The sequence below is a fragment of the Peromyscus maniculatus genome, chromosome 23, assembly GCF_049852395.1.
Source record: "Peromyscus maniculatus bairdii isolate BWxNUB_F1_BW_parent chromosome 23, HU_Pman_BW_mat_3.1, whole genome shotgun sequence".
NCBI classification, from domain to species: domain Eukaryota; kingdom Metazoa; phylum Chordata; class Mammalia; order Rodentia; family Cricetidae; genus Peromyscus; species Peromyscus maniculatus.
In genome coordinates this window covers 21,287,495-21,314,111 of record NC_134874.1, presented here as the reverse complement: position 1 = coordinate 21,314,111, position 26,617 = coordinate 21,287,495, and the positions used below count along the sequence as shown (strand labels likewise).

At 44.7% G+C, this 26,617-nt stretch overlaps 1 protein-coding gene across 1 annotated transcript in view; it reads right to left on the bottom strand.

Annotated features, from left to right (window-relative positions):
• Positions 1-4,975: 4,975 nt before the first annotated feature.
• The window catches only part of Nipsnap2 (nipsnap homolog 2), a 32,820-nt gene continuing 11,178 nt past the window's right edge, over positions 4,976-26,617 (bottom strand). The window contains exons 2-10 of the mRNA XM_076560990.1: positions 25,189-25,328; positions 25,045-25,090; positions 20,807-20,901; positions 20,036-20,106; positions 19,029-19,169; positions 17,091-17,122; positions 10,825-10,919; positions 8,851-8,934; positions 4,976-6,144 (exon numbers count right to left, since the gene is read on the bottom strand). Of these exons, the coding sequence (XP_076417105.1) occupies positions 6,080-6,144; positions 8,851-8,934; positions 10,825-10,919; positions 17,091-17,122; positions 19,029-19,169; positions 20,036-20,106; positions 20,807-20,901; positions 25,045-25,090; positions 25,189-25,328 (769 nt within the window). The 3' untranslated portion in view covers positions 4,976-6,079. The remainder of the gene's footprint in view (positions 6,145-8,850; positions 8,935-10,824; positions 10,920-17,090; positions 17,123-19,028; positions 19,170-20,035; positions 20,107-20,806; positions 20,902-25,044; positions 25,091-25,188; positions 25,329-26,617) is intronic.

Sequence of the window (26,617 nt, the reverse complement as noted above, 5' to 3'; positions counted from 1 at the left end):
TCTGTGAGTTCAAGGCCAGCCTGGTCTACAAGGGAGTTCCAGGACAGGCACCAAAGCTACACAGAGAAACCCTGTCTCTGAAAACAAAAAATTTCCAGGACAGGCTAGCCTGGGCTATAGGGAGACTCTGGCTCAAAAACAAACAAACAAACAAACAAACAAAAGAACTGAAAAAATAAACCTTTAATTCCCAGCACTCAGGAGGAATCCCAGCACTCAGTAGGGAGAGGCAGGCAGATGTCTGTGAGTTCGAGGCCAGCCTGTTCTACAGAGTGAGATCCAGGATAGGCACCGAAAATACACGGAGAAACCCTGTCTCGAAAACCAAAGAGAGAGAGAGAGAGAGAGAGAGAGAGAGAAAGAAAGAAAGAAAAACAAGAAAAACAAGAAAAAACAAAAAACCCAAACCAAACAGAAAACAAAACTAAACAAAAAATGGAAGGCAAAACAAAGCAAAAAGCTCAGGTTTTGGAGGAGAGGCATGGAGGAGTGTGCTTGGCCGCGCTCCCACGGGCTCCCAAACAACAAGGCCGTTGTCCCGGTTGTAAATGCTTCCTGGCAGTTCTCCTGGATGTTGCTTTGTGGGTTTGCACTTTTCAGCAGGACCAGGCATGCTGGGTCTCAGCAGAGTGCTGCTACAAAAGGTCTCCATTTTCATTGCCACCTAGGGCACACAAGCCCAGGCAAAGGTGGAGGAGGAGGAGGCCACCACCGGCTTGGTTACCAAAGCTTGCTCCTGACAGGACATCTGAACAGGTGCGATGCCAAATTTGCCCGAGGAATCTGATAAGGGTGCAGATGGAGACTCTGATAGAGAAGTTTACAATTCTACCATTAGTTCTGTGGGCCATAGGCCACCGGCTCTGAGCTCACCACCCCGACAGCTGGTACAATCTCTTCTTTGTTGTGTCAGGGGTGAATATGAATGAGGCAAGAACTGTACTGAACTCTTTCAAGCTTTTCTAATTGTAGACTGGCTGGAAGCAGCCAGAGATTACGTCTCCCACAGGCGGCATCTACGGGTAGATACAGGAGGGTGGGTTCCCCGAGTGGTAGCAGCATGATACAGCTCCTGTTTGGGGGTGCCACTTTTCAATCTATGGAAACTGTTTGTAAAACCAGAGAAAGTTAAGGGGTTGAAGTTTGTCCTGGTTGAAGCAATACAAGCCCTCGTAGCTAGGTATAGTGGCATATACTTGTAATCCTAGCACTCTGGGGTCTGAGGCAGGAGGATCTGAGGCTCCAGGCAAGAATGGACTTCACAGGAAGATACTATATCAGAAAATAGAAGCAAGTGGGCAGAGTGGTACATGCCTGTGATCCCAGCAAAGTGGGAAGATCAGGATTTCAAGGCCCACTTGGGTACAGAATGAGTCTGAAGGCAGCCTGCCTGGTCTGCATGAGACCCTGTCTCTAAACAACAGGGCCAGGCGAGATTTCTCAGTGGGTCAAGGTGTTTCCCATGCAAGCCTGGTTCGATCCCCAGAACCCACATAAAGGTGGAGAGAACCCACTCCACAAGATTGTCTTCTGACCCCCCTCACTCCATGACACTACACACACACACACACACACACACACACACACACACACACACACACACAAGTGCATGCACTCAAAACTAATAAACATTGGGGCAGGGGAAGGTAGAGAGATGGTTTAGTTAAGAGTATTTACTGCTCTTGAAGATGATCTGGTTCCTAGCATCCACCTGGGGTGACTTATCCCTGTAACTCCAGTTCCAGGGGATCCAATACTGTCTTCTGGCCTCTGAGGGCACCCATATATACATAGTGCACATACCTATCCTCAGGCACACATACACATAAAATATTAAAAAGAAGGAATGGGCCGGGTGGTGGTGGTGGTGAACTCCTTTAATCCCAGCACTCGGGAGGCAGAGGCAGGTAGATCTCTGAGTTTGAGGCCAGTCTGGCCTACAGAGTGAGTTCCGGGGCAGCTAGGGCTACACAGAAAAACAACAAAACAAACAAAAAAAACAAAAAAAAAATGAGGAAAGGGTGGTGAGGTGTGGTGGCTCAGCAAGTCAAGGCTCTGGCTGTCAACCCTGATGACCTGACAACCTGAGTTTGCCCCCAGGACCCACATGGTGGAAGGAGAGAATACTCTTGCAAGTTGTTCTCTGGTCTCCTTAGGCATGTCACGGCACGTGCGCTCATAGACAGACTCACACAGATAAATTATTTGTTTAAAGGGTGAAGAGTTGGAGGAACGCAGTTGGTAGCGTGCTTGCCTGGCAAGCGGGGAGCCCGAGGGGTCCATCCCCAGCACCATAGAACACCAGGTGTGGTCGCACAGGCTTGTTATCCTCACACAATTTTCCACAAAGTAGGTCTTAGAACCTTAGGGAGTAAGATTTCACCTGCTGTATTAATACGTTAAGGCTGTGGCCAGTGTTACTAAGTATTCGGTCAGGGTGGGAACGCCTGCCTTAGGTAAATTGTTAACTTTGGTAATGCATTAGATCGAGAATGCTGGGGAAGGGTTCCAGCTCCGGGTGTGACCTGGTGGCAGTTAGGAGCGAGTGAGCAAATCTTTCTGTTGAAGACAGCGGTTCTTGTCCTGCTGACCTCAGGGTTGGGGGAACTGCATGAGGAGAGATGGGAAAACATTTTGGAGGATGTGAACAGAACTCATGTGACCTGTGGACAGGTCACTCACTTGTCCGAATGAAACTGACCATTGAGATTCTGAGGGCTGCCAGGTGATGGTGGTGCACACCTTTAATCCCTGCACTCCGGAGGCAGTGGCAGGTGGATCTCTGTGAATTTGAGGCTAGCCTGGTCTACAGAGTGAGTTCCAGGACAGCTGGGGCTACATAGAGAGACCCTGTCTTGGGGAAGAAAAACAAAACAAAACCCACAAGCAAACAAAAGATTCTGAGGCTGTAGAGGCAAAAACCCCTCCTATCTCTGCCATCACTAAGGTGGCTCCGAATATCTCTGGAATCTCTCTCACTGCTGATGTTCTGGGGGTCTCTCTCCCTTTCTTGAAGACGTACTTGCCTGGGGAGGAGAATATACACATTCATTAAAATAGCAGTTTATCCAGAGAATGGGTCCCAGTGGAGCGGGGCAGGAGTAACGTCATGCTCTTTTGTTTTGTTTTTTTGGGAGACAAGGTTTCCTGTAGCTCAAGATGGCCTCAAACTATGCTATAGCTGAGGATGACCCCTGGTCCACCTCCTGCTTCCCCCTCACAAATGCTGGGATTCCAGCATGTGCCAGCATGCCCAGAGTATAAGTATAAGCTTTGGGAATGGATTGAACCTGGGAGAGCTTGTGTATAAGCACTCTATAAAGTGAGCTGCACTCTCAGCCCTGGCCTTTTTTTGTTTGTTTGTTTGTTTGTTTGAGACAGGGTTTCTAGTTTCTGTGTGAAACCCTGGCCATCTTGGAACTCACTTTGTAGACCAGGCTGGCTTCAAACTCAGAGATCCACCTGCCTCTTTCTCCCAGTGCTGGGATTAAAGGCGTGCACCACCACTGCCCAGCTTCTTCATTTTCTTGAAGGCAAAAACACAGCTTGACATGTTGGCACACCTGTAATCCCAGTGCTCAGGAGTCTGAGGTAAGAAGATTGCTGTGATTTAGAGCCAACCTGACTTACAGTAAGACCCTGTCTCAAAACAACCAGACCCCGGCTCAGTGGGAAAAGGCACACACTGCCTGCCACACATCATGACCTGAATTTAATCTCTGGGACCTGTAGATGTAACAGTCTTTTTAAATAAGAAACACAGAGCCCATTGCAGAGTTAAAAAGCCCAAGAGGTCAGAGCAATAGCTAAGAGCTAAAAACCTTACCCTTCACTGCCGCTGCTGTCCTCCTCAGCCAGAGAACTACTTCCTGTGTGTCTGTCGTCTTCCTGGCTCTGCTGATCCAAGTGCTGGGATTAAAGGTGTGCGCCACCGCCGCCCGGCTGTGTCTGTCTTCTTATAGACTTCCTGTTCTGCCTTCTCATTGGTTGTAAAACCAACCACATGACCTCCTCCTCACTGCCCATCTATACAGACCTCCAGATCTTCTATGGTTGGTATTGAGATTAAAGGCGTGTGTCTCCATGCTGGTAGTATCCTTGAACACACAGAGATCTGCCTGTCATGTGATCAGGATTAAGGGAGTGTGCTACCACTGCCAGACTTCTGCTATGGCTTGCTATTAGGTCTGATCCCCAGGCATCTTTATTTATTAACATGCAAATAAAATCACATTTCAGTATAAATAAAATATCACCATAGGGACCCACGTGGCGGAAGGAGGGGACCAACTCCAAAAGTTGTCTTCTGACCTCCACAGGCTGTGCACCCATGAACACTCTCTCTCTCTCTCTCTCTCTCTCTCTCTCTCTCTCTCTCTCTCTCTCTCTCTCTCACACACACACACACACACACACACAAAGTGTAATTACAGTAAGAGTTACAAAAACATTTAAAAATTGTAATTTTCCCCAAAACTCAGAGGAAGACAGCAGATTGTCCTCACCCCGAGGATGAGAGAGATGGATCGCTAGTGCAAAAATGAGTTGTTTTTTTCTTTTTTCTTTTCTTTTTTTTTTTTTAGGGTGTGGTAGCTCATGTATATAATTCCAGTACTTGGGGAAGGAAAGGCCAGAGGATTCTGAACGTCCTGGGCCAGCATGGGCTATAGAGTGAGACTCTGTTTCCAAAAAACCAAACCAACAAAGAGACAAACAGCTGGGTGTGGTGGCACACACCTTTAGTCCCAGAGGCAGGCGGATCTCTGTGAGTTCAAGACCAGCCTGGTCTACAGAGTGAGTTCCAGGAAGACCAGGGCCGTTACACAGAGAAACCCTGTCTCAAAATAACCAAACAACAAAAACAAAACAAAACAAAACAGGTTTCAATCATGCAAAATGTGAAAATTAAGAGGATTTTATTTACTTTTCTATGTTCTTGGAGAAAACCATTCGCATGTAAAAATTAGGCATCTGATAGGAGATTTAGTCATACTTTATTTTACACATATCAGTTTGCAGGGCAGACATAATTCTTCAGTTCAGTGGGACTTTCACAGGACTGCAGCCACAAAATTGGCACACTACATTAAAAAACAAAACCAAACGGAGACAGACAGAATATGAAGCTTTATGTCAACTTAGACCCAACGTGCACTGCCCTTCATACAAGATCTTGGAAGTGTCTGCTGTGCGCTTACCAAAATAGAACCAGAGGTCAGAGGTCACAGATGGTGGCTTACAAAATAAAACCTCTTTTTCCAAGAGCTACTTGTTTTATAGAAAAATATTACAAATAAAATTAGAGCTATCTGAGGTGTTTATTACCAAATCGCATTTGGGGCACTGGTTCATGTCAACCCCTCAGGACCCAGTGCCTGGTGGAGCCCGAATTACTGGGCAGGTGCCCCGTGACCACCCTTCCAGCTCAGGGTGGTACACTGCTCAGCCCTCCTTGACTGACCAAAAGTCACAAAATCAGAACCTTTTCAGCCATTGGGTACACTCATAATTTGTTCCTAGTTTGAGACTCAGAAAATTTGCTCGGGGAAACAACATAATTTGTATTTCTTCCCGAAGGAAAGAAATTTGTAGAAATCTGTAAACATAAAACAGATTTAAAAAAAAAAATAGAAAGCAAAAGCTGATTCTTTTTCAGAGCTAGAATTTTACTCAGAGAGGTTTCGAATTTTAAATTTGGTTTTTGAGACAGGGTCTCACTATGGAAGCCCAGGGGTCCAAGCTTGCCTGAAACTCTCTGTGTAGCCCAGATTGATCTAGGACTTATTATAATTCTCCTGCCTCAGCTCCCTGAGTGCAAGCTACCACTCCCAGCTTCAAACGATCACGTCTTCCTGAAGGGCTAGAGGCTTAGGTTTGGTAAGCAGAGCTGTGTCAGAGTGAAGCTCCCGTAGTCCGATCCCCGATTTCCCTTCGTGATTATGCAAATTTTAAAGAAAAGAGATCTCACAAGCTATGTACAGCAGTTTACACCTCGGTTTCTTTTTTTCACTTGATGAATGGCTGAAACGAATTCATGACACGTATTCATCCCGGAAATCCGTGTAGGCACGTGGAAGCTTCACTGGAGGGGTGAGGTCTTGAGCGGGATCATGATTCTGGACTCCATTTCCTGAATAAGCGGGACTGAAAGCAAGGTGCAGGTTACTTCGCGGCCCTTTCCGAAGGCACTGGGTAAGGACACATTAACAAGGCGCCTGCGCAGACCAGAAACACAGGCTGCTAGAAAGCAGGGGAGTGCGAGGAAAGGGACTGGGTACCCGGGCAGAAATCGGTGACAGCACCGACTAGGGTGTCACTGAAACTGAGAGAGTCCAACCTGGAGAGCTGCTGCAGGGGAAATTAGCCAAGTCTTGGCTGTGAAAAATAGCACTTCCTCAAAAAGTCCTTTAAACCAAAACAAACAAACAAAAATCCAGATAATACTGGATCTAAATGTATCCCATCGAAAGGAAAGTGTGAGGGCCCAGGGGGTAAAGGCACCTGTCACCAAGCCTGACGACCTGAGTTCAATCCCTGGAGGCTACAGGGGGAAGGAGAGAACGGACTCCCACAAACTGCCCACTGTCATCCACAGGTGTGCTTTGTGGTGGGCCCCTGCCCCCCAACATAACAACAGATAAGTATGGAAATAAATGAAAAAAAAATTTTGTTCATTTTAAAAAATTTGTAAAAACTGATGGGTCGTGGTGGCACACACCTTTAATCCCAGCACCTGGGAGGCAGAGGCAGGTGGATCTCTGTGAGTTTGAGGCCAGCCTGGGCTACAGAATGCGTTCCAGGAAAGCTACACAGAGAAACCCTGTCTTGAAAAACAAAACAAAACAAAAACAAAAAAAAAAACCCCAACCATTTCTGTGGACTAAGACACATTCTGGAAACTAATGAGAAGTTTAAGAGGAAATTACAAGCAGGCATGGCGGCTCACATCTGTAATCCCAGTGTATGGGAGGCTGAGGCAGGAAGGACCCCCCCCAAACACAGAGAGACTGTATCAAAATAACAAAAGAATAAAACACTGAATTACATGCAATTACAAGATTTTGCTTCTTTTTCTTTTTTCTTTTTCTTTTTTTTTTTTGGTTTTTCCAGACAGGGTTTCTCTGTGTAGCTTTGTGCCTTTCCTGGAGCTCACTTGGTAGCCCAGGCTGGCCTCAAATTCACAGAGATCCGCCTGGCTCTGCCTCCTGAGTGCTGGGATTAAAGGCGTGTGCCATCCACCGCCTGGCAGATTTTGTTTCTTTTGTGACTGGCTTCCACTCTCCATGTAGCCAAGGAAGACTTTTAACCGGGACCTTCCTGGAACAGGCCTGGCTCAATTGTGTGATTTTTTTTTTTTTAAACTAAAAGACAAGCAAGCTATTTCTACTTCCTAGGTTGCTCTCTCATCTTCTTAGTATGCAGCTAAATACCCATCAAATTGAACTTTATACCAATCTCTATGAGTTTGAGGCTAGCCTGGTCTACATTGTGAGTTCTAGGACAGCCAGGGCTACATAGTGGAGACCCTGTCCGGGAAAACAATCACCAAATAAAAATTAACTTTATAATTGCACTTGACTTTTAGTGCTGTGGCTCAAAGCCATAACCTCAGCCCTAAATTTATTACTGTCATTATTATTACTGCTATTTGTTACTCTGGAGCCCCGTCCACCCCGGAGCATTCTTTTAGCCTTAATCTTCCAAATGTGTGTGCCACCCTACCTATTTGCAAATATATTCTTTTTAATTAATGTATTAAATTATTTTTGGGAAGTGATGGTTTTAATTAAAAAAAAGTTTAGAAAAAAATTGTAAGTTTTAGAGAACAAAAAAAAAATTAATATTTTAAAAAGTTAAGCTAGTCCAGCATGGCGGTGCATGTCTTTGATCCTAGCACTTAGGAAGCAGAGGCAGGTGGATCTCTGTGAGTTTGAGACCAGTCTGTTCTACATAGCAAGTTCTAGGACAGCAAGGGAATAAAATAATTAAATTAAAAGAAATTAAGTTATCCACATGTCTGAAAACTCTACTAGGTGATACAATAGTGTTTTTTTGTTTGTTTGTTTGTTTTCCAGACAGGATTTCTCTGTGTGTAGTCCTGGCTGTCCCAGAACCGCCACCACCGCCCGGCAAGAATCAATATTCTGATTTTGTCTGTCTTTCTGCTCTAAAAAATAATTTTGTTTATTAATTATATGTGTATGGGTGTTTTGTCTGCATATAATGTCTATATGCATTATGCCCATGGAGGCCAGAAAAAGGCATTGGAGTCTCTAGACCTGGAGTTACAGGTGGTTGTGAGCCACCATGAGGGTGCTAGGAATTGGACCCAGGTCCTCTGGAAGAGCAACCAGTGCTCTTATTCTGGGCCATCTTTCCGGCCCCCTTTTGCTTTTTTTCAGACAGGGTCTAACTCTGTAGCCTAGCCTGGCCCTATACTTTTGATCCTCTTATATCAACCTCCCAAAGAGCTAGAACATAGTCATGAGCCACCATGCCGAGTTAAAGAATCAAAAAAAATTTTTTCTTTTGGCTTTTTGAGACAGGGTTTCTTTGTGTAATTTTGGAGCCTGTCCTGGAACTCGCTCTATAGACCAGGCTGGCCTCGAACTCACAGAGATCTGCCTGCCTCTGCCTCCCAAGTGCTGGGATTAAAGGTGTGTGCCACCACTGCCGGACAGAATCAAGATTCTTAATTTGAAACAAAGTCAAGTTAGTATTTAAAGAGGAAAAAAAAATTGGTCTATCTCATGCCTTGTTAGCCTTATCTTCCCATCCTAGACTGTAAGTCTGCGTTTTTCTCAATGCAGAGTCAAAGCAGGACGCTGTAAGGGGTCATGAGCAGCTCACCCGTGTAGTACACCAGCTCCTCCCAGCCATGTTTCTGCCACGCTGCGCTCCGTATGTCTTCCCTGGTCTGAAGATCTTTATAAGCTTAAACATGAGCACAGGGAAAGAGATCCGCATCAGACACAATCCCCACATTCCAGGAGTACAGCCATTCAGGTGCCTGTCTCCTTCTCTGACACTACTTTGGTCACTCAGGAACTGACTTGGGAAGTAGCAAGCGTGGACTGAGAGAAGTCAGTGTGAGGGCTTCTGGGAGGGGTGAAGCTGTCTGCTCTCAGGGTTTTATAATCCGGTAAGCACATGATGTCTTTAAGAAAGCAAGGAAGCGTCTTCAATAACATACTACATCTATGATCAGGAACTTTCAAATCAGATAAACAACGGCCTCAGACTCACAATCCTTCTGCCTCTGTCTCCCTAGCGCTGGGATTATTATGCAACACAACAGGGCAGAACACGTGTCTTTTGTTTTGATTTTAAAAAAATGATTTAATGTGTGTGTTTTGCCTATATATAATATATACATATATATGCAGGCATGAATGCATGTATTACGTATGTGTACTCCGTGCATGGCATGGGGGCCAGAAGAGAGCCACAGATCCTCTGGAACTGGGGTTACAGGTGATCGTAAGTCACTGGATGCTGGGAAATGAACTGAGTCCTCTGCAAGAGCCCTCAGTGCTATTAACCAGTGAGTCCTTTCACCAGGAGAAGACATTTTTTGTTGTTGCTGGTTTTTGACATTTGTTTGTGAACTCTATACATTTGAAAACTCTGATGCTTTGTGGAGTCGCATCTCAGCTCACCAGGCAATGCACCGTTGAGGACATGGCTGACCAGAGGTGCTATGAAGAAGGTTACTGCTATAATCTATCATTAGTGCGGGCTTTCAGCTGCTTAGATGCTACAGGTAAGTTCAATTGAGCAGAAGAGCCCTGGCTGGCGCAAGGGTTTCTGGGCGTGGTGATGGGAGGGGAGGAATGAAGACTACATAAGAAGTTATCTTTTTTGCCTCAATGTAACCCCTGAAGCTTGGCTTCCCCGCGGCTCTGCTACAATGTAACTAGTCTGCACTATTTGTGGGGATTTTTTTTTTTTCCTGATGAAGATTGAATCCAGGACCTTGCACATGGGTAGTCCGTCCTACTACCCAGGCACACCCTTGTTTATTTTTAATTAATTTATTTAATTATAATTAATTAATTCATTTAATTAAGTGTGAGTATGTATGTTAATGTGATGTATGCCATGCGAGGGCGGGGGCCTGCAGAGGCCAGGGGAGCAGCAGATCCCCTAGAGCCGGAGGTACTGAACCCGGGGTTCTCTGGAAGAATAGCGAGTTTGGGTTGGGGATTTAGCTCAGTGGTAGAGCCTTGCTAGCGCAAGGCCCTGGGTTCAGTCCTCAGCTGGCTTCAGTCCTCAGCTCCAAAAAAAAAAAAAAAAAAAAAAGTGAGTTCTTCATTGCTGCGCCATCTCTCTAGACTCTGGTTGTTGTTTTTCCAGCTTTAATTTGTATTTACATACATGCATGTAATGAAATGTAATTATAACCATCCTCCCATTTCCCCCTTCCAATGCTCAGTAACCTCCCCAACAGCCCCCCCCCCCTTTTGACCCTGGCTTGCTTTATAGTTCAAGGCTGGTCTGGAACCTTCCATGCAGCCCTTGCTGGTAGTGAACTCTCAATTCTCCTCTCTCAGCCTCCAGAGTGCTGGGATTATAGCCGTGCCCACACATCTGACTTGAGGCCGACTTGTTGCCAGTTTATAAGCCGGCGATCTACTGGCCTCTTGCTGATGGTCTCTTTTTTTTTTGTTCTAGAAAGCCCAGCATTTACCATGCACCTGTGACATTTGCCTTTGCTATAGGGTTTAAGGTTACTGAGTCTAGATTTACCCCGCTGTGTATCACAACTTCGTTAGTAATGAATTCAACCCCAGTAAGTCACAAAAGAAGGAAAAATACACGTACCCCAAAGATGATGCACCATATATAGCTGCCCAATTTGAGAGAAGAATCCCCCAACTGCCTCATTACTGTCCTGTCTAAAGCGAATGGCTCTGGCCCTGTGAGAGAAAAGCAGTGTTGCGATGGTTAAGGAGAGTCGGCCGGCGCTCGGGGACGCGGATGCGCGCCTGGGATCCCAGCACTTGGAAGGCAAGGACCGAGGGAGGGGGATCTGCCGTAAGTCAGAGACCAGCCTGGGCTGCACAGCGAGTCCAGGCCAGCCCATGCTATGGGATGAGACCCTTTCCCATCGAAGCAAAGACTCAGACTGAATTTCCTCCACTCGGAGCCAGCTGGTGGGAATGAAAACTGTCTTCTTCAAACACGTATCAAATCATTAAATACAATCAAGTTTTTATTTTATTTAATTTTGGAGGAAGTTAAGATCTCATTCTGTACCCCAGGCTAAGCTTAGAATTTACTATGTAGGCCAGATGACCCCAGCCTCATGATTTTCTTGCCTCAGCCTTCTAATTATTTTTGTGAGAAGTAGATAATATTTAATTATGACTTTCCAGAATAAAAACAGCAAATAAAGATATATGGTGGCACTTCTGCTTATTACTAAATTTAAATTTATACTTCTGATTCTTGATATAAACTGGAAGGGGAGGAGAGCTGTTAACTTAAAAGGAACCACTTCATGGCTGTGAACTTGGCAGTCTACAGTAACTTTCCTCACAAGATATACCCACCAGCAAATGGATGGAGCTAGAAAAAAATCATCCTGAGTGAGGTAACCCAAACCCAGGACAAACATGGTATGTACTCACTCATAAGTGGATTCTAGATATAAAGCAAAGAACAATCAGACTGCAACCCACAGACATGGAGGCTATCTGGCAGGGGGGGACCCTAGGATGACTGTGGCTTAGAATAAGTTTTGGTTTTATTCAATTATTGAGCAAGCCTCAATGAAACATTTCACTATTAAGGTAAGAATTTATACTGTATCAAGCTGATAATAGAAAAATAAATAAATAAATTTAAAAAAAGATATGCCCACCGGTGCAATGGCGGCACTAACATTATTGGGGAAACCAACTATTTTTTGGTTGGATTTAAGGCCTATTCCATGAGGTGGAATCCATACCCGACACCATTAATGAGGCCAAGAACTGAGAATAAACACATTATATGCCCTAGGGGACAACCTGCTACTATTATTCTGTTAAATGGACAGAGTAATAAAATGACTAATTGCCAGACCCATAGATCAGTACATTGCTCAATCTTCATTGGAGCTTTTCTTGTAGATGGCAGTTAACACAGAGACCCACAACTGGTCCACATGCAGAGAACAAGGGGCTTTGGAGTGTTTAGTCCTATAAACACCAAAAACTTAGGGATCTATTCAGAAGATGGGCAGGAAGACTGTGAAAGCCAGAGGTGGTGGTCATATGTGTGGAGGGTGTGATATGTGTGCTCTTGATACACACAGCATGGAATCATGATTGAAGTGGTTTAAAATGGGCATCTGGTTCTGGAGAGAGAGCTCAGTGTTGAGAGTATTTGCTGGTCTTCTAGAGGACCCAGGTTCAATTCCCCAGACAGCTCGTGACCACCTACATCCACAACTTCCAGGACTCTGATCACTGCTGATCTCCATAGAAGCATGCATGTGTGTGTGCATACACACATACACATTTAAAATCGATAAAAACAGGCCTGGCAGTGGTGACGCACACCTTTGATGCCAGCATTTGAGAGGCAGAGGCAGGTAGATCTCTGTGAGTTCGAGGCCAGCCTGGTCTACAAATCGAGTTCCAGGACTGCCAGAGCTGTTACACAGAGAAACCCTGTCTCAAAAAACAAAACAAAACAAAACAAAAACAAAAACAAAAAAAATCCTTAAACATCTTTTTCTACTGGCACCAGGGACTCTGTTTTCACATTCAGTGAGAGCACCTGAAATCTTGAAAATGTTTAAAAATGAATTTTTCTCAAAATTAATTTTCTATCATCCCAAATAAAAATGAAGGCAGGGCTTCAAATGGTGTAGGGTTCCCATCTCACCAGGAGAGCAAAGCTGGGGTGTATCAAGGGTGTCTTTACCATGAACTACCCAGGAAATCAGTGTTACTCCTTCTCAGACACATAAACGGCTTAGCGCTGATGAAATTTGGGGAGATCGATTCACCCTCATTTATTTAAATGACCAGAACCTGAAAAATAAGCTATGAACATCTACAGTGAGAAAAATAACCCTTATGGGATGCTTTAGATTTTTGGGATAGGGCCTACTATGTTAGCCCAGGCTGGCCTTGAAATCATGATCTTGCCTCAGCTTGCCAAATGCCAGGGCCACAGGTGCACCACTATGCCCAGTAAGGAGTAGGATTCTCCAGCTGGCCTGACCAATGTGTTCTCTTACTGAAGGGAAGCTTCACAGACTCAATTCTAACACCTTAACAGGGCTCAGAAAAAGGGGAGCAACCTGTCCGGTTAGTGATGAGGCCAGCTTGCTGAAGACCACTTTGTACACCTCCACTCTCATTCACGTGCACAGAGTACCCCAAGTGTGACGCCACCAAGGCCTCTAGGTTCCTCTGTTGTGAATCCACCATGGGTAACCCACAAATTATATGGATATGGTCATAAAAATTACAAATGTGATCAATTATCTCGAATTAAGGAAATCAACTGAACTGTGCGCTGTAACTGCTCAGGAGGAGGAAAAGAGGTTTTCATTGACAGTGATAAAATATTCTGGATGATTAATTTCATTCTGGAGTTTTCTAATTCAGTTATGGAAGGCAAAGGAAATATACTTGCCGTAGCCTGGTATTAATCAGAAATGTGTGCTGCGGAGGAGACCACCATCTTAATAGTTACCTACATGCCAAAATACAAATTAAATGCTGAACTAGCTATAGAAAACGTTGAAAAGAGCTGAGTAACCTCAACATATCCTGTGGATTCTAGTCACTGTGAAAAAATATTCATTAGTAACATCCCAGTTGTATGAACATTTAAACTGCTATAAGCTAACACAAACAGCTCAGAAACATGAACAAAAACCCCTTGATAAAATGGTACCTATCATAGCATATAATCAAACATGTATTTCTTTTTTATTTGTTTGAGGCAGGGTCTCAGTAACCCAGTCTGGTTTCAAACTTGCTATGTGGCTGGGGATAACCTTGATCTCCTGATCTTCCTGCCTCTACCTCCCCAGTGCTGGGAGCACAGTGTGTACTACCATATCTAGCTAGATTGAGCTTTTATACTGAACCTAAGAACTTTTGCTAGTTCAGACTAACAAAGAGTTTCCCTGGGCTTTTTTAACGCTTCAGTTCTTACATTTAAAGAAATGTTTATTTTTATTTTATGTTTATGAGTGTCTGTCTACCTGCATGTATGTATGTGCACTGTGTATGCAGTACCCTTGGAGGCCAATAGAGGGCGTTAGAGTCCCCTGAAATTGGAGTTACAAATGGTTATGAACTTCCATGGTTGTTAAAAACCCAACCTGATGCTGGGTTGGCAGTGCATGCCTTTAATCCCAGGATTCAGAGACAGAGGCAGGCGGGTCTTTTGAGTTCAAGGCCAGCCTGGTCTACAAAGTGAGTTCCAGGACAGCCAGGGCTATACAGAGAAACTCTGTCTCAGAAAAACACAAAACCAAATAATCTCAACCCTACTCTACAAGAGCAGCAAATAAAGCTCTTAACTGCTGAGCCATCTCTCCAGCCCCTTGAGATGGTTTATATTTTTTATACAATGTAAGCCAGGAGTGTAAACTTTTTTTTTCATATACCCAGTTTTCCTGACACCCTTTGATTAAATAATTATCTTCCCTCACTGTAGGGAGATTTACCTTGACATATTTGTCAAAAAGAACCTGCTTATAAATGCCATCAAGTATTAATTTCTAGACCTTCAGTTCTGTACCACTGATCTATAGGCTTATCCATGTACCAAGACCATACTTTTTTTGTTTGTTTGTTTTTTCTCCTTTTTTTTTTTCCGAGACAGGGTTTCTCTGTGTAGCTTTGTGCCTTTCCTAGGACTCACTTGGTAGCCCAGGCTGGCCTCGAACTCACAGAGATCCGCCTGGCTCTGCCTCCGAGTGCTGGGTTTAAAGGTGTGCGCCACCACTGCCCGGCTGTTTTGTTTTTTTCAAGACAGGATTTCTCTGTATAGCTTTGGAGCCTGTTCTGGAACTCACTCTGTAGACCAGGTTCATCTTGAATTCACAGAGATCCGCCTGCCTCTGTCTCCTGAGTGTTGGGATCAAAGGTGTGCGCCACCATGGCTCGGCAAGACTATATGAAGACAACATCTTCCATTGTATTTCAGGCTGGCATCTAACCTGTGGCAATCTTCCTGCTTCGACCTCCCTGAGTAGGACTACAGACATACAACATAAGGCTTAAGGTACCAGTTTTTGGAGAGAACTGTCAACCTTCCTACTTGGTCTGTTTTAGCTTGCATTGGTACTTTGCTACTCAAACTACAGAAAGAAAAAGGGCTGCATCATCAACCCCAGCTGTTCTGTTAGTAAACAAACCCCAGATCCCTGAGAAGATACCCCTGAAGAAGTATACAGAAGAGTGTCACACAGTACTGGGACTTTATTTGCAAGCCCCTTTGAAAGGATGTATGCTGGAATGGTTATGGATTAAACAGCATGTGCTCTTGGTAATTCCTAAGAGTCTTATGTGGAAGAGTTAGACCTAAACATGATTGGCCATGTGTTAGTGATTTATTTTTGTGTATGCGTTTTTGTTTGTTGTTTGTTTTGTTTTTTGAGACAGGGTCTTCCTAGGTCTTGTGACTGTCCCACGTTAGCCTACTAAGTGGTGGGATTACATGTGATGCTTGGCTTGTGTTAATAATCATGGAAGCAGGGCTGGAGAGTTGGCTCACTGGTAAAGAACACTGGCTGCCCTTCTAGAGGATCCGAGTTCAATTCCCAGCACCAACATGGCAGCTCATAAGTGCCTGTAAGTCCAGTTCCAGGGGATCTGACACCTTCACACAGACATATATGCAGGAAAACATGAAAGAACATGAAATTAAAATAAAAATTACTTTAAAAAATTATTATGGAAGCTTAGAAATAAGTATAGAATGGGGGATCCGTTATATTGTTCTGTCTAGTTTTGTACATGTTTGAATTTTTTCATAAAAACATAAGACAAAGCCATTGAAACCAGGGGCCAGCAAGATGATTCAGGGGTTAAAGGCTCTTGCAGCCACACCTGACGACCTGCGTTTCATCCTTGGGATTCATACGGCAGAAGGAAAGAGGCAACTCCAGGAAGCTGTGCTCTGGCTTCCGCAGGCACCATGCCCTCCCAATAACAAACAAAAACGTAGTAAAAAGACAACTACAGAAGACAGACTGGGCAGAGGTTAGAGAGACGGCTCTGTAGCTAAGAGCACTTGCCGGTCTTCCAGAGGACCAAGTTTGGTTCCCAGAACTCACATGGTGGGTAACAAACACCTGTAACTCCAGTTCCAGAGGATCCAACACTCTCTTTTGGACTCTGTGGATACTGCATGCATACATGTAGTGCATAGACATACATGTAGACAAGATGCCCAGACACACAAAAGAAAAACAAACCTTAAAAAAAGGATGGTGATACTGGCTGGTGGTGGCACACGCCTGTAGTCCCAGCACTCGGGAGGCAGAGGCAGGCGGATCTCTGTGAGTTCGAGGCCAACCTGGGCTACAGACTGAGTTCCAGGACAGGCTCCAAAGCTACACAGAGAAACTCTTGTCTTGGAAAAAAAAACAAAAAAACAAAAACAACAACAACAAAAAAAACAAATCTTCCCCAAAAACCGCCTTCCCTCAAGAAAAAAAAAAAAAAGAAAGAAAGGAAAGGAAGAAAAAAAAAGGAATGTGGTGTGTGTCTGCACTTCCAGTTTCTTTGGAGGAGGAGGCAGGAAGAGCATTTAAGCCCAGGCATTCAAGACTATCCTGGCAACATAATGAGAGACTGTGAAAAATGCAGCATTAAGTCAAGGCATTTAAGGGTTTTTTTAACCTAAGCATTTACAGTATGAGCCAGATGTGGCAGCACACATCTGGAAGTCCAGGAACTTGGGAGGTAGAGGCACAAGGATCAGGAGTTCAAGGCCTGTCTTGGTTATGCAGTGAGTCTGAAGGTAGGCTGGGATATGAGATTGTCTCAAAAAGGCAAAACAAAAACCATTCCTGTCATGGCTTAAAATAATTCATGGGATTGACAAACTCAGCATAATAACATACTTACCAGTAATTGCCCCATTCGATCATTGTCCCTGGCTGAAAGGGAATTTAGAGTTTGGTTAGTGCTATGAAAATACAGAACAGGAACAAACCTGTGATCATTTGCAGGGCTCCTCTGCCATCATTGTAGCAGTTTACGGGGTCCTATGAGGAAACAACCCACACGTACTCTAAGCGTAAGTCACCCCTGGATGGTGATGGGACCATTGTCGGGCCCTCCTCTGATGCACTGAAGGACCTCTCTCCACCTCCCCCAGCACAGGGGCGATCATTACATCACAGAGATGGACACCTTGTAATGCTGCTGCCACTGGAGGCTGGCAAGGGCGAAGGATGTGTATACAAAGAAGGTGGTTAATGGAAGTGATTAACCATGTTTTCTATTGTATGCACAATCAATAAAAATGGGGTATAGCTAGGTCATTCTTTTTAGTACACACAAGGGACACATTTAGAAAGTTGTAAAAAAAAAAAGCATTCCCACTTTTTTTTAAATTTAATTTGTTTATATTTTATATATGAGTGCTCTGCATGTATACCTGCATGTTAGAAGAGGTCATCAGATCCTGTTATAGATGGTTATGAGCCACCATGTGGTTATTGGGAATTGAACTCAGGACCTCTGGAAGAACAGCCAGTGCTCTTAACTCCTGAGCCATCTCTCCAGCCCGAATTCCCACTTTTTATTCAGTTCTTTTAGTTGTTTTTTTGAGATAAGATTTCTCTATGTTGCCAGGCGGTGGTGGCGCACGCCTTTAATCCCAGCACTCGGGAGGCAGAGCCAGGTGAATCTCTGTGAGTTCGAGGCCAGCCTGGGCTACCAAGCGAGTTCCAGGAAAGGCACAAAGCTACACAGAGAAACCCTGTCTCGAAAAACCAAAAAAAAAAAAAAAAAAAAAAAAAAAAAAAAAAAGATTTCTCTATGTAGCCATGGCTATCCTGGAACTTGCTATATAGACCAGGGTGGCTTTGAACTCAGAGACTTGCCTGCCTTGGCCTCCCAAGTGCTGAAATTTAAGGCAATCGCCACCAGGCCTGGCTCACTCTCCTTCTCACACAGACAGTGCTGTATAATTTGTGCAAAACTCAGTGTTTATTAGGCACTCTTGGTTCAGCAAGTGTAATTGCTGTACATTTGCCCGGTTCTACACTCAAGGTGTTTCCTCAAACAAAATATTATTGGGGAATGTAACATAGTTCAGTTGACAGAGTGTTTACCTGGCTTGCACAGAGCTCTGGGGTTTTTGTTTGTTTGTTTGTTTGCTTTTTTGTTTTTGGTTTTTCTGAGACAGGGTTTCCCTGTGTAATTTTGGTGCCTGTCCTGGATCTTGCTCTGTAGACCAGGCTGGCCTCGAGCTCACAGAGATCTGCCTGGCTCTGCCTCCCGAGTGCTGGGATTAAAGATGTGCGCCACCGACGCCCGGCTCACAATTTTTAATTTTTTAAATTTATTTTTATGTATATGGTGGTGCACACCTGTGATCCCAGTGCTTGGGAAGTAGAAGCAGGGGGATTAAGAGTTCAGGGCTAACCCTGGTTACATACTAAGTTTGAAGCCACCCTCAAAAAAATTACTTGGAAAAACATCAAATAACAAACATACATAATGCCATAAATACAAAAGAACTTAGCAGGAGAAAAAGGAGGAGAGAGAGAGAGAGAAAAAAAAGTAAAACAAAAAAAGACTAGATTGGGAAAAAACAAGTCTAATCAAAATATAAGGCAGATGAGGTGCTGGATGTCTGTAATCCCAGCACTCAGGAGACTACTGCAGGAGCTCAAGTTCAAGGCCAGCCTGGGCTAGACAGCCAAGGCCAGACCCTGTTTCCAATCACTGCCACCACCCTTGAAAAATCCATGTAAGATGCTAAACACACGTCACAAAACGTTCACTTCTGTTTTACTGTCTCTATCAGGGACACTGCCTGCATTCGCTACTTACTCGGAGTTGATAGGACCTGAGTTCGTATATATTGGGTCCTGATCTCGGCACTGGCTCATTCCAGAAACTGAACTCCAACAGCAGCTGATTCTTCCTGGAGAGAAGCATGTCGCTTCTGGCCTTACGGAAATTTACAAATTCCTTTGGGTGGAAAAAAAAAATATTCTCGTGAAATCTTCGGATACTTACATATATAAATATACTTTAGTAACAACTCAGTTCCACAGGATATGGTTATAAGTAAGACCATCTTATTTTTTATCTATTGCACTGAAATAATGAATACAGCATTCATTTCCACTTCCTAATGTTATCTGGATTTTTTTTTCAAGGATTTATTTTATTTCATGTGTATGAATGTTTGTTTGCATGAATATATGTACAACATGCATATCGATGGCACCCATGGAGGTCAGAAGAGGGCATCAGACCCCCTAGAACTGTGGGTGTTGGAATCAAACCTCAGTCTTCCACAAGAGCAACAAGCCCTCTAAACTACTGAGCGGGGGTTTGATCCACAGTAGCACATACACCAGGGACAGTGGCACACATCTACGATCCTGGAGTTTGGGAAGGCCGGAGAATCAGAAACTTAAGGCCATCCCTGGGCACATAAGGAGCTTGAGGCTGGCCTGAGCTATATGAGACCGTCTCCGACAAACAAACAAAAATTGAAAGATTGAAAACAATGTATGAGGCTGACAGTTTCTAATTGTAATCTAGGGCTGTGTCCACCATGCAGCTTGGCCAGTGTTAGGGTCTTGTCTCGTCAATTTCAATGTTCATGGAGGAACTGTGATTTTGATAGTATTAAACCTTGAAATTTCATGCTTACGTACAATTTTAAGAGCTCATATGATGAAATTTCTACTATGAAAACTAAATGGTTTACTAACAGAAGCTGATAACTGTGTCTTCATGAAGTTCTGTGTGAATACACCGTGTATCATTAGACTACACCAGCATATCTATTATCTATAAATAAATTTTTCCCCCAAAATTGTTACCTGGTTTTCCTTGAGTTTATTCATGACCTCCGTGAGGGCTGGATAGCCTCCTTCATACCTCCAGAGGTGGACTGAAATGCATTTTAAAGGACAGCACACATTTAGTCTCAAGGCACTCTCACTTAGACAATATAGATGCATGCCACGTGAACACAGTACAGCACTGTAGTGTGCCTTGTATCCACCATGTGAACACAGTACAACATTGTAGTGTGCCTCATATCCAACACATGAACATAGTACAACATGGTACTGTATCTTATATCCATCACTTGAACACAGTACAACATTGTAGTATACCTTGTATCCACCTGGTGAACATAGTACACACTGAGGTGCATCTTATATACACCACATGAACACAGTATAACATTGTAATGTACCTTGTAGCTACCATATGAACATGTTACAACACTGTAGTGTACCTTGTATCTACCATATGAATATGGTACAACATTATAGTGTACCTTGTATCTACCATAAAAACATGGTACAACATTGTAGTGTGCCTTGTATCTATTATATGAACATGTTACAACATTGTAGTGTGCCTTGTATCTGCCATTGAGTCATATTACAAAGTTTCCATAACAGATTTGAACATTTTTTAAAAAAAGTGACTTTTACAGTGAGCTACTGAAGAAACCACTTGCTCCATAAAACCAGATGGGGCTTGAAAAGGACTGTAAAAACAAGCATGACGTTACAAAATAATGTGAATGATTGCAAAGGAGCACAAAGATATTCATCCCCAAGACTTCTGCTTCTTACCGGCTTGATCCTGCTCGCCATACCATGTGTTCCATGTTCCCACCAAGGTACAAGGGTACTGCTTGCCTTCATGAATCTTTGGTAACACTTCTTGACTTAAAGAGAAAAAACAGCAGGGCTGATTCCACAGGGGAGAGATTTCCCCGTAGACAGCACAGGAGCATCAACTGGAAACAACCACTTACCATGTGTTCTAGCAACTGACCCCACAGCGTTGTGTGTTTTATTTTATTTCAGATTTATTTATTTTATGGGTATGAGTGTTTTGTCTGCATGTATGTCTGTGCACCATGTGTGTGCCTGGTGCCCACAGAGGCCAGAAGAGCGCATCGGATCCCCTGGCACTAGAGTTACAGATGGTTGTAAGCCACCATGTGGGTGCTGGGAGTCAAACCTGAGTCTTCTGCTAGAGTGACCAGTCCTCTAGACCACTGGGCCATCTCTCCAGCCCCCCATGGGCTGTTTGTAGATGATGTCCGGAACTGAAGTGTTAGCCAAATCCGGTTGTCTGTCAGCACCCACTTATCAACAGCTTAGGCTTTAACTCCTGGGTAGTTACAAGCAACTCCTGGAATGTGATAAAGGTGTTTACAAAGGACCAAAGGTCCCAGAGTCCAGGAGCTATGACTTCTATTATTTGCTATTTCAGGAGAAAGAAGAGGAAAAGCTATTTAGGGATGTGATGTTTACGAAAGTTAAATTCTGCTGGCTCCCATAAAGACAGAAAGATGAGAATTAGATACAAGATCATGGAAGAAATCAGAAAGTGGGGGGGAAGCACTCAAGACAGGGGTGAAGGATGGGCTGCTAGCTCAGCAGAGCAAGGCAGTGGGAGCAGGACTTCAGGAAGAAAGACAAAAACCAGACATAGTGGGATAAAGCAAGCCGGCCTCCGTAGTCCCCAAGGCCACCAGCATGGCGTAACAATGTGGAAGAATCAAAATCAAGTATACACTCAAAGCAACAAATTGGTTCCACTCAATTCAGCCAGCTACAGGGATCTCAGAAGCATCACAATGAACATGTCAGCCAATCCAGGACCGCCAAGAGCAGGATGGGTGCCTGAGCCCCCACAAGTCATGGCCATGTGTGGCTTTTCACGGGTGTTCTATCCAAGCTTAACTACACAAAACCTTCCTATGGTATGGACAGGGTCTCACATAGATGTTAAGGACCTTACACTTGGGAGTGATTTTTTTCTAGGTACCAGCATTATCGGCATATGCCACCATGCCTGGCTATACAGAAAATTAATACTAGACCTTGTCTCAAAAAACTGAAAGAAAAAGAAACGTTACTGGTTCCATCTATCTGCTGACAACAGACCATAATAGTAGGCTGGTGACAAGTACTACGTGTTGTTTGTTTAGTTGTTTTTTTTTTTTTGAGACAGGGTTTCTCTGTGTGGCTTTGCTGTCCTAGAACTCTCTCTGTAGATCAGGATAGCCTTGAACTCAGAGATCTGCCTGCCTCTGCCTCCCGAGTGCTGGGATCAAAGGCATGCGCCACCACTGCCTAGTTGTTTTTGTTTGCTTTTTTTTTTTTTTTTGGACACAGGATTTTGCTGGGTAGCCCTGGCCAGTCTGGAACTTGCTATGCAAATTATTCAAACTTGCATCGATCTCCTGCCTCTGCCCCCTACCCTCCAGTGGGCCTATGCCTTATTAGTTACATACATCTAAATTTTGTTGTTGCTTTTGAGATAAGGTCTTGTTACTACATATTCCTGGCTGGCCTTGAACTCACAATCCTGCCTCAGATTCTGGAAGTCTGGAATCACAGGCGTGCACGGCCATGGATAGCCCATGTCTACCTCTTGAGAGGTGACATTTGCTTTTTTGTGTACGTTGATTTTCTTCACTTAAAATATGACATTAGATGTGCCTGATAGATAACCCAGGACTGTTCAGAAATAATGCAGATCTGGGGTGGGGGTGTGGGAGGGGTAAGTTCAGGATGAGTTTCCTTCTGTGCCCTGATGTGAGCAGGAAGTAAACCAACTGTGCAGTGGAGCTACTGCAGAGGAATGACAGTTTGGACAATCAGGGTGGGGTTCAGAAAGTTCTGGGGGAGGTAACAGTGGGCCCTAGGCTTCTCACAACCCACATATGGCATCAGTCAGTTCTTCATGCAGGGGCCCCAGACTTGCTCTTACAAGCCCAGGCCTTATCTAAGCGGAGGCTGGGAGACAGGTGGTACTTGTACTGAGAACTGGGTGGGTTGGGTGGAGTCTCTTGACAGGGGCCCCTAAGGGCCGGGCAGCAGTTAGGTTGTGGGATCAGGTGCTGCTGGGAGTTTTAAAGAAAAGGAAAAAAACCAGACAAACAGGCAAACAAACAACAACAAAAATAAACCATGATGAGGGAAGAAAACAGAACTCAGGCAGATCAACGGGACAGACTCTGGGGTAACAGGCTGCGAAGGGACATGTCGCTCCAGGGAGAAGGGCAGCCAGAGGAGAAGGTAACTTGGGGACAGGCTCAGCAGGCCAAGAGGGAGAAGGAGGAGGAAAGTACAGGGAGATCAACGACAAGGCAGGTGAAGAATGCCAGCCCTCAGGGACTGATCTCCCAGAATCCGGGAAAGGGTTAAATAGAACATGGGTGGGGACAGGAGGAGAGCGGGTGATTTGGGGTGTTGAGTGTGAACTGAGTGTAAGCTGTCCAAACACATAAGACATATAGCCAGGAATCTAAGACAGGCTAGAAAGATGACCCACGGAAGTATAAGCACAGATAAAATTATCATTTTGTGAGGGAAAAACCAAGAGATAAAACATCTTTGGTTTTGGTTATATTTATTACTTAAAGGTTTATTATTATTATTATTATTATTATTATTTTGAGGCAGGGTTTTTCTACATATCCCTGGGCATCATGGTACTCTCTTTGTAGACTAAGCTTGCCTCAAACTAAAGAGATCGGCCTGTCTCTGTCTCCCAAGTGCTGGGACTAAAGCCATGTGCCACCACTCATGGCCAATATTGATTTTTATTTTATGTGTATAGGCAGTTTTGCCTGCATGTATGTTTGTGCACCATGTGCATGCAGTAACTGTGGAGGTCAGAAGAGGGCGCTATATCCCTTGGAACTGGTGGTGGTTTAAATATGAGAATGGAGGCTCATCTATTTGAATGCTTGGTCCCGAGTGGGTGAAACTTTGAGAAGGATTAGGAGGTGTGGCCTTGTTGGAGCTGGTGTGTCATGGGGTGGCGGGTAGACTTTGAGGTCCATGCCATTCCCAGTTAGCTCTCTTTGCCTTATGTTTGTGGATCAGGATGTAAGCTAAGGGCCACTGCTCTACCAGCTACCTCCTGCCTGCCTGCCTGCCTGCCATGCTCCCAACCATGATGGCCACAGACTCACCCTCTGAAATGGTAAGCTCCCAATAAAATGTTTCTTCTGTAAGTTACCTTGGTCACGGCATCACAGCACCGCAACAGAAGAGTAACTAAGTTATTAGTCATCATGTGAGTGCTGGGAACTGAACCCAGGTCCCTCTGCAAAGAGCAACAGGTGCTCTTAACCACTGAGCCATCCTTCCGGATCCTTTATTTTTAATTTATTGGGGGGGGGGTAGCCAGATAGGGTATCACTATGTAGTACTAGTTGGCCTGGAACTCACTATTGTAGACCAACCTGGCCTTGAACTCACAGAGATCTGCCTCCCTTGGGCTCCCGAGTGCTGGTATTAAAGGCGTGAACCACCACAGCTAGCTAATTTTTCAAAGTTTTAGCAAGAGTTTCACATTGCAGCCCAAGCTGCCCTCCAGCCTGGAACTCACTACATAGTCAAGAACGACTCTGAACTCCTAATCATTGCGTCTTCACCTTCCAAGTGCTAGCATGACAGACCTAGTCACCCCAGTTCCTCACCCGGGACTTCTTAGGGAAAAACAATGGAGGTCGTATTTGGAATTGCTAACACTCCAAGTTGTCCAGAGAGGGGAGTTCTTTACCCACAGGCAGCCAGGAGGGCCTGAACAGACCCAAGGCCAGAGTCACAGACGGATTGGAGGGAGGGTCTTCCTGGGTTCTGACGAGAGAGCTGTGAGAGTGCTTAAGACCAAGATGCCACGGGCAGTCCCTCCTGGAACTGAGGCCAACCTCTGAACATTCAGCTTTAGGGAGATCAAAGATCTCTCCTCTGCTATGGAGCGTTAGCCGAGCCAACACATATGAAAATCATTACATGCCACCCCCACCCACCCCGGGGAAATGATAGATTGAGATACACACCAAATTTTGTTGTATGCGTCTAGGCATTCCGGCTTAACGTTGTGAACTGAAACACAAAGAAAATGCAAGGATGAACTTCTGAACAGATGGACAGAGGGACGGACGGACGGAGTGGCGCACCAGGACAGCCGAGCCGCTACTCACATTGTAACTTGTACAGACTGCTCGTCTCCTTCTTGGCCAGGAGGTTGGAGTGCGCGTCTTTCCTTGGGTCTACCTTTCTGACAAACAAGGACTTCAGCCAGCTGTCTTCCCGAGCTCTGGGACTTGAGGATGTCACTGTCCTAGGGAAGAGTGAAAACAGCCTTCTGAATCTACTCCCAAGTGCGACGACCTGAGCGTTCTTAAGTTCTGTCCCACTTCCGGAAGCACGCCGCTTCCCATACTCCCCACCCCCGGGGTAGGGGAGGCAAGATGTGCAAGGATAAATATATGAAACCTATTATTAGAAAAATAACTGAAAAATGAAACTCACTTTATACATAATCAAAAAAAAAAAAAACGGATTAGAAAATAGTTCTGGGGTCTCTGGCTCAGCAGGTAGATGTGCCGGCCACAGGCCTGGCCTGGTGACCTGAGTTCAATCACCAGATCCTTAGTAGGTGGCAGTCAAGAACCAGCTCCTGAGGGTTGTCCTCTGTCTGACTTCCACACATGCGCACAAAAGAGATAAAGCAGTTCTGAAGCTGGGCACGGTGCAGCACACCTGTAATCACAGCACCTTGGAGGTGGAGACAGGGGGATCGGGTGTGAGGCTAGCCTTGTGTCTATCAAGTTCAAGGCTGGATTTGGGCTACAAGATCTTAAGCTGGACAGTGGTGGCGCACACCTTTAATCCCAGCACTCAGGAGGCAGAGGCAGGCAGATCTCTGTGAGTTCGAGGCCAGCCTGGGCTAGAGAGTGAGTTCCAGGACAGGCTCCAAAGCTACACAGAGAAACCCTGTCTTGAAAAACTAAAAAAAAAAAAAAAAAAAAAAAAAAAGAGGCCACATCTCAAAAACCAAAAGAAATTTAAAAGTTTTAAAATGTGGCAACTGATGGAGGTGGTGGCGGCACACACCTTTAGTCACAGTGCTTGGGGGGCAGTGGCACTCAGGAGGCAGAGGCAGGCATATGTTTGTGAGTTTGAGGCCAGCCTGGTCTGCAGAGTGAGGACGGTCAGAACTCTACAGAGAAATCTTGACTTGAAAAACAGAGAGAGCGAGAGAGCGAGAGCGAGAGCGAGAGCGAGAGAGAGAGAGAGAGAGAGAGAGAGAGAGAGAGAGAGAGAGAGAGAGAGAGAGAGACAGCTAGAGGATGGAATGGGGGGAGGGGAGGGGAAGGAGAGAGGAGGGAAAAAGGGTGGGTAATGGATGTCATACTCAAGTCCTTGTAGAGGACTTTACTGAGCTAACACCACACACATACACACACACACACACATATACATATAAAATTTTTTATAATTTGAAAGCAAGATTGTCCCACCCTTCCATTTTCACGTATGCCTGTGGTGTGCACCTGGAGCTGAGGCTCATGTGAGAATTGTTCCTGACTGCTCTTCCCCACGCCCCCTTTTTTTTTTCCGAGACAG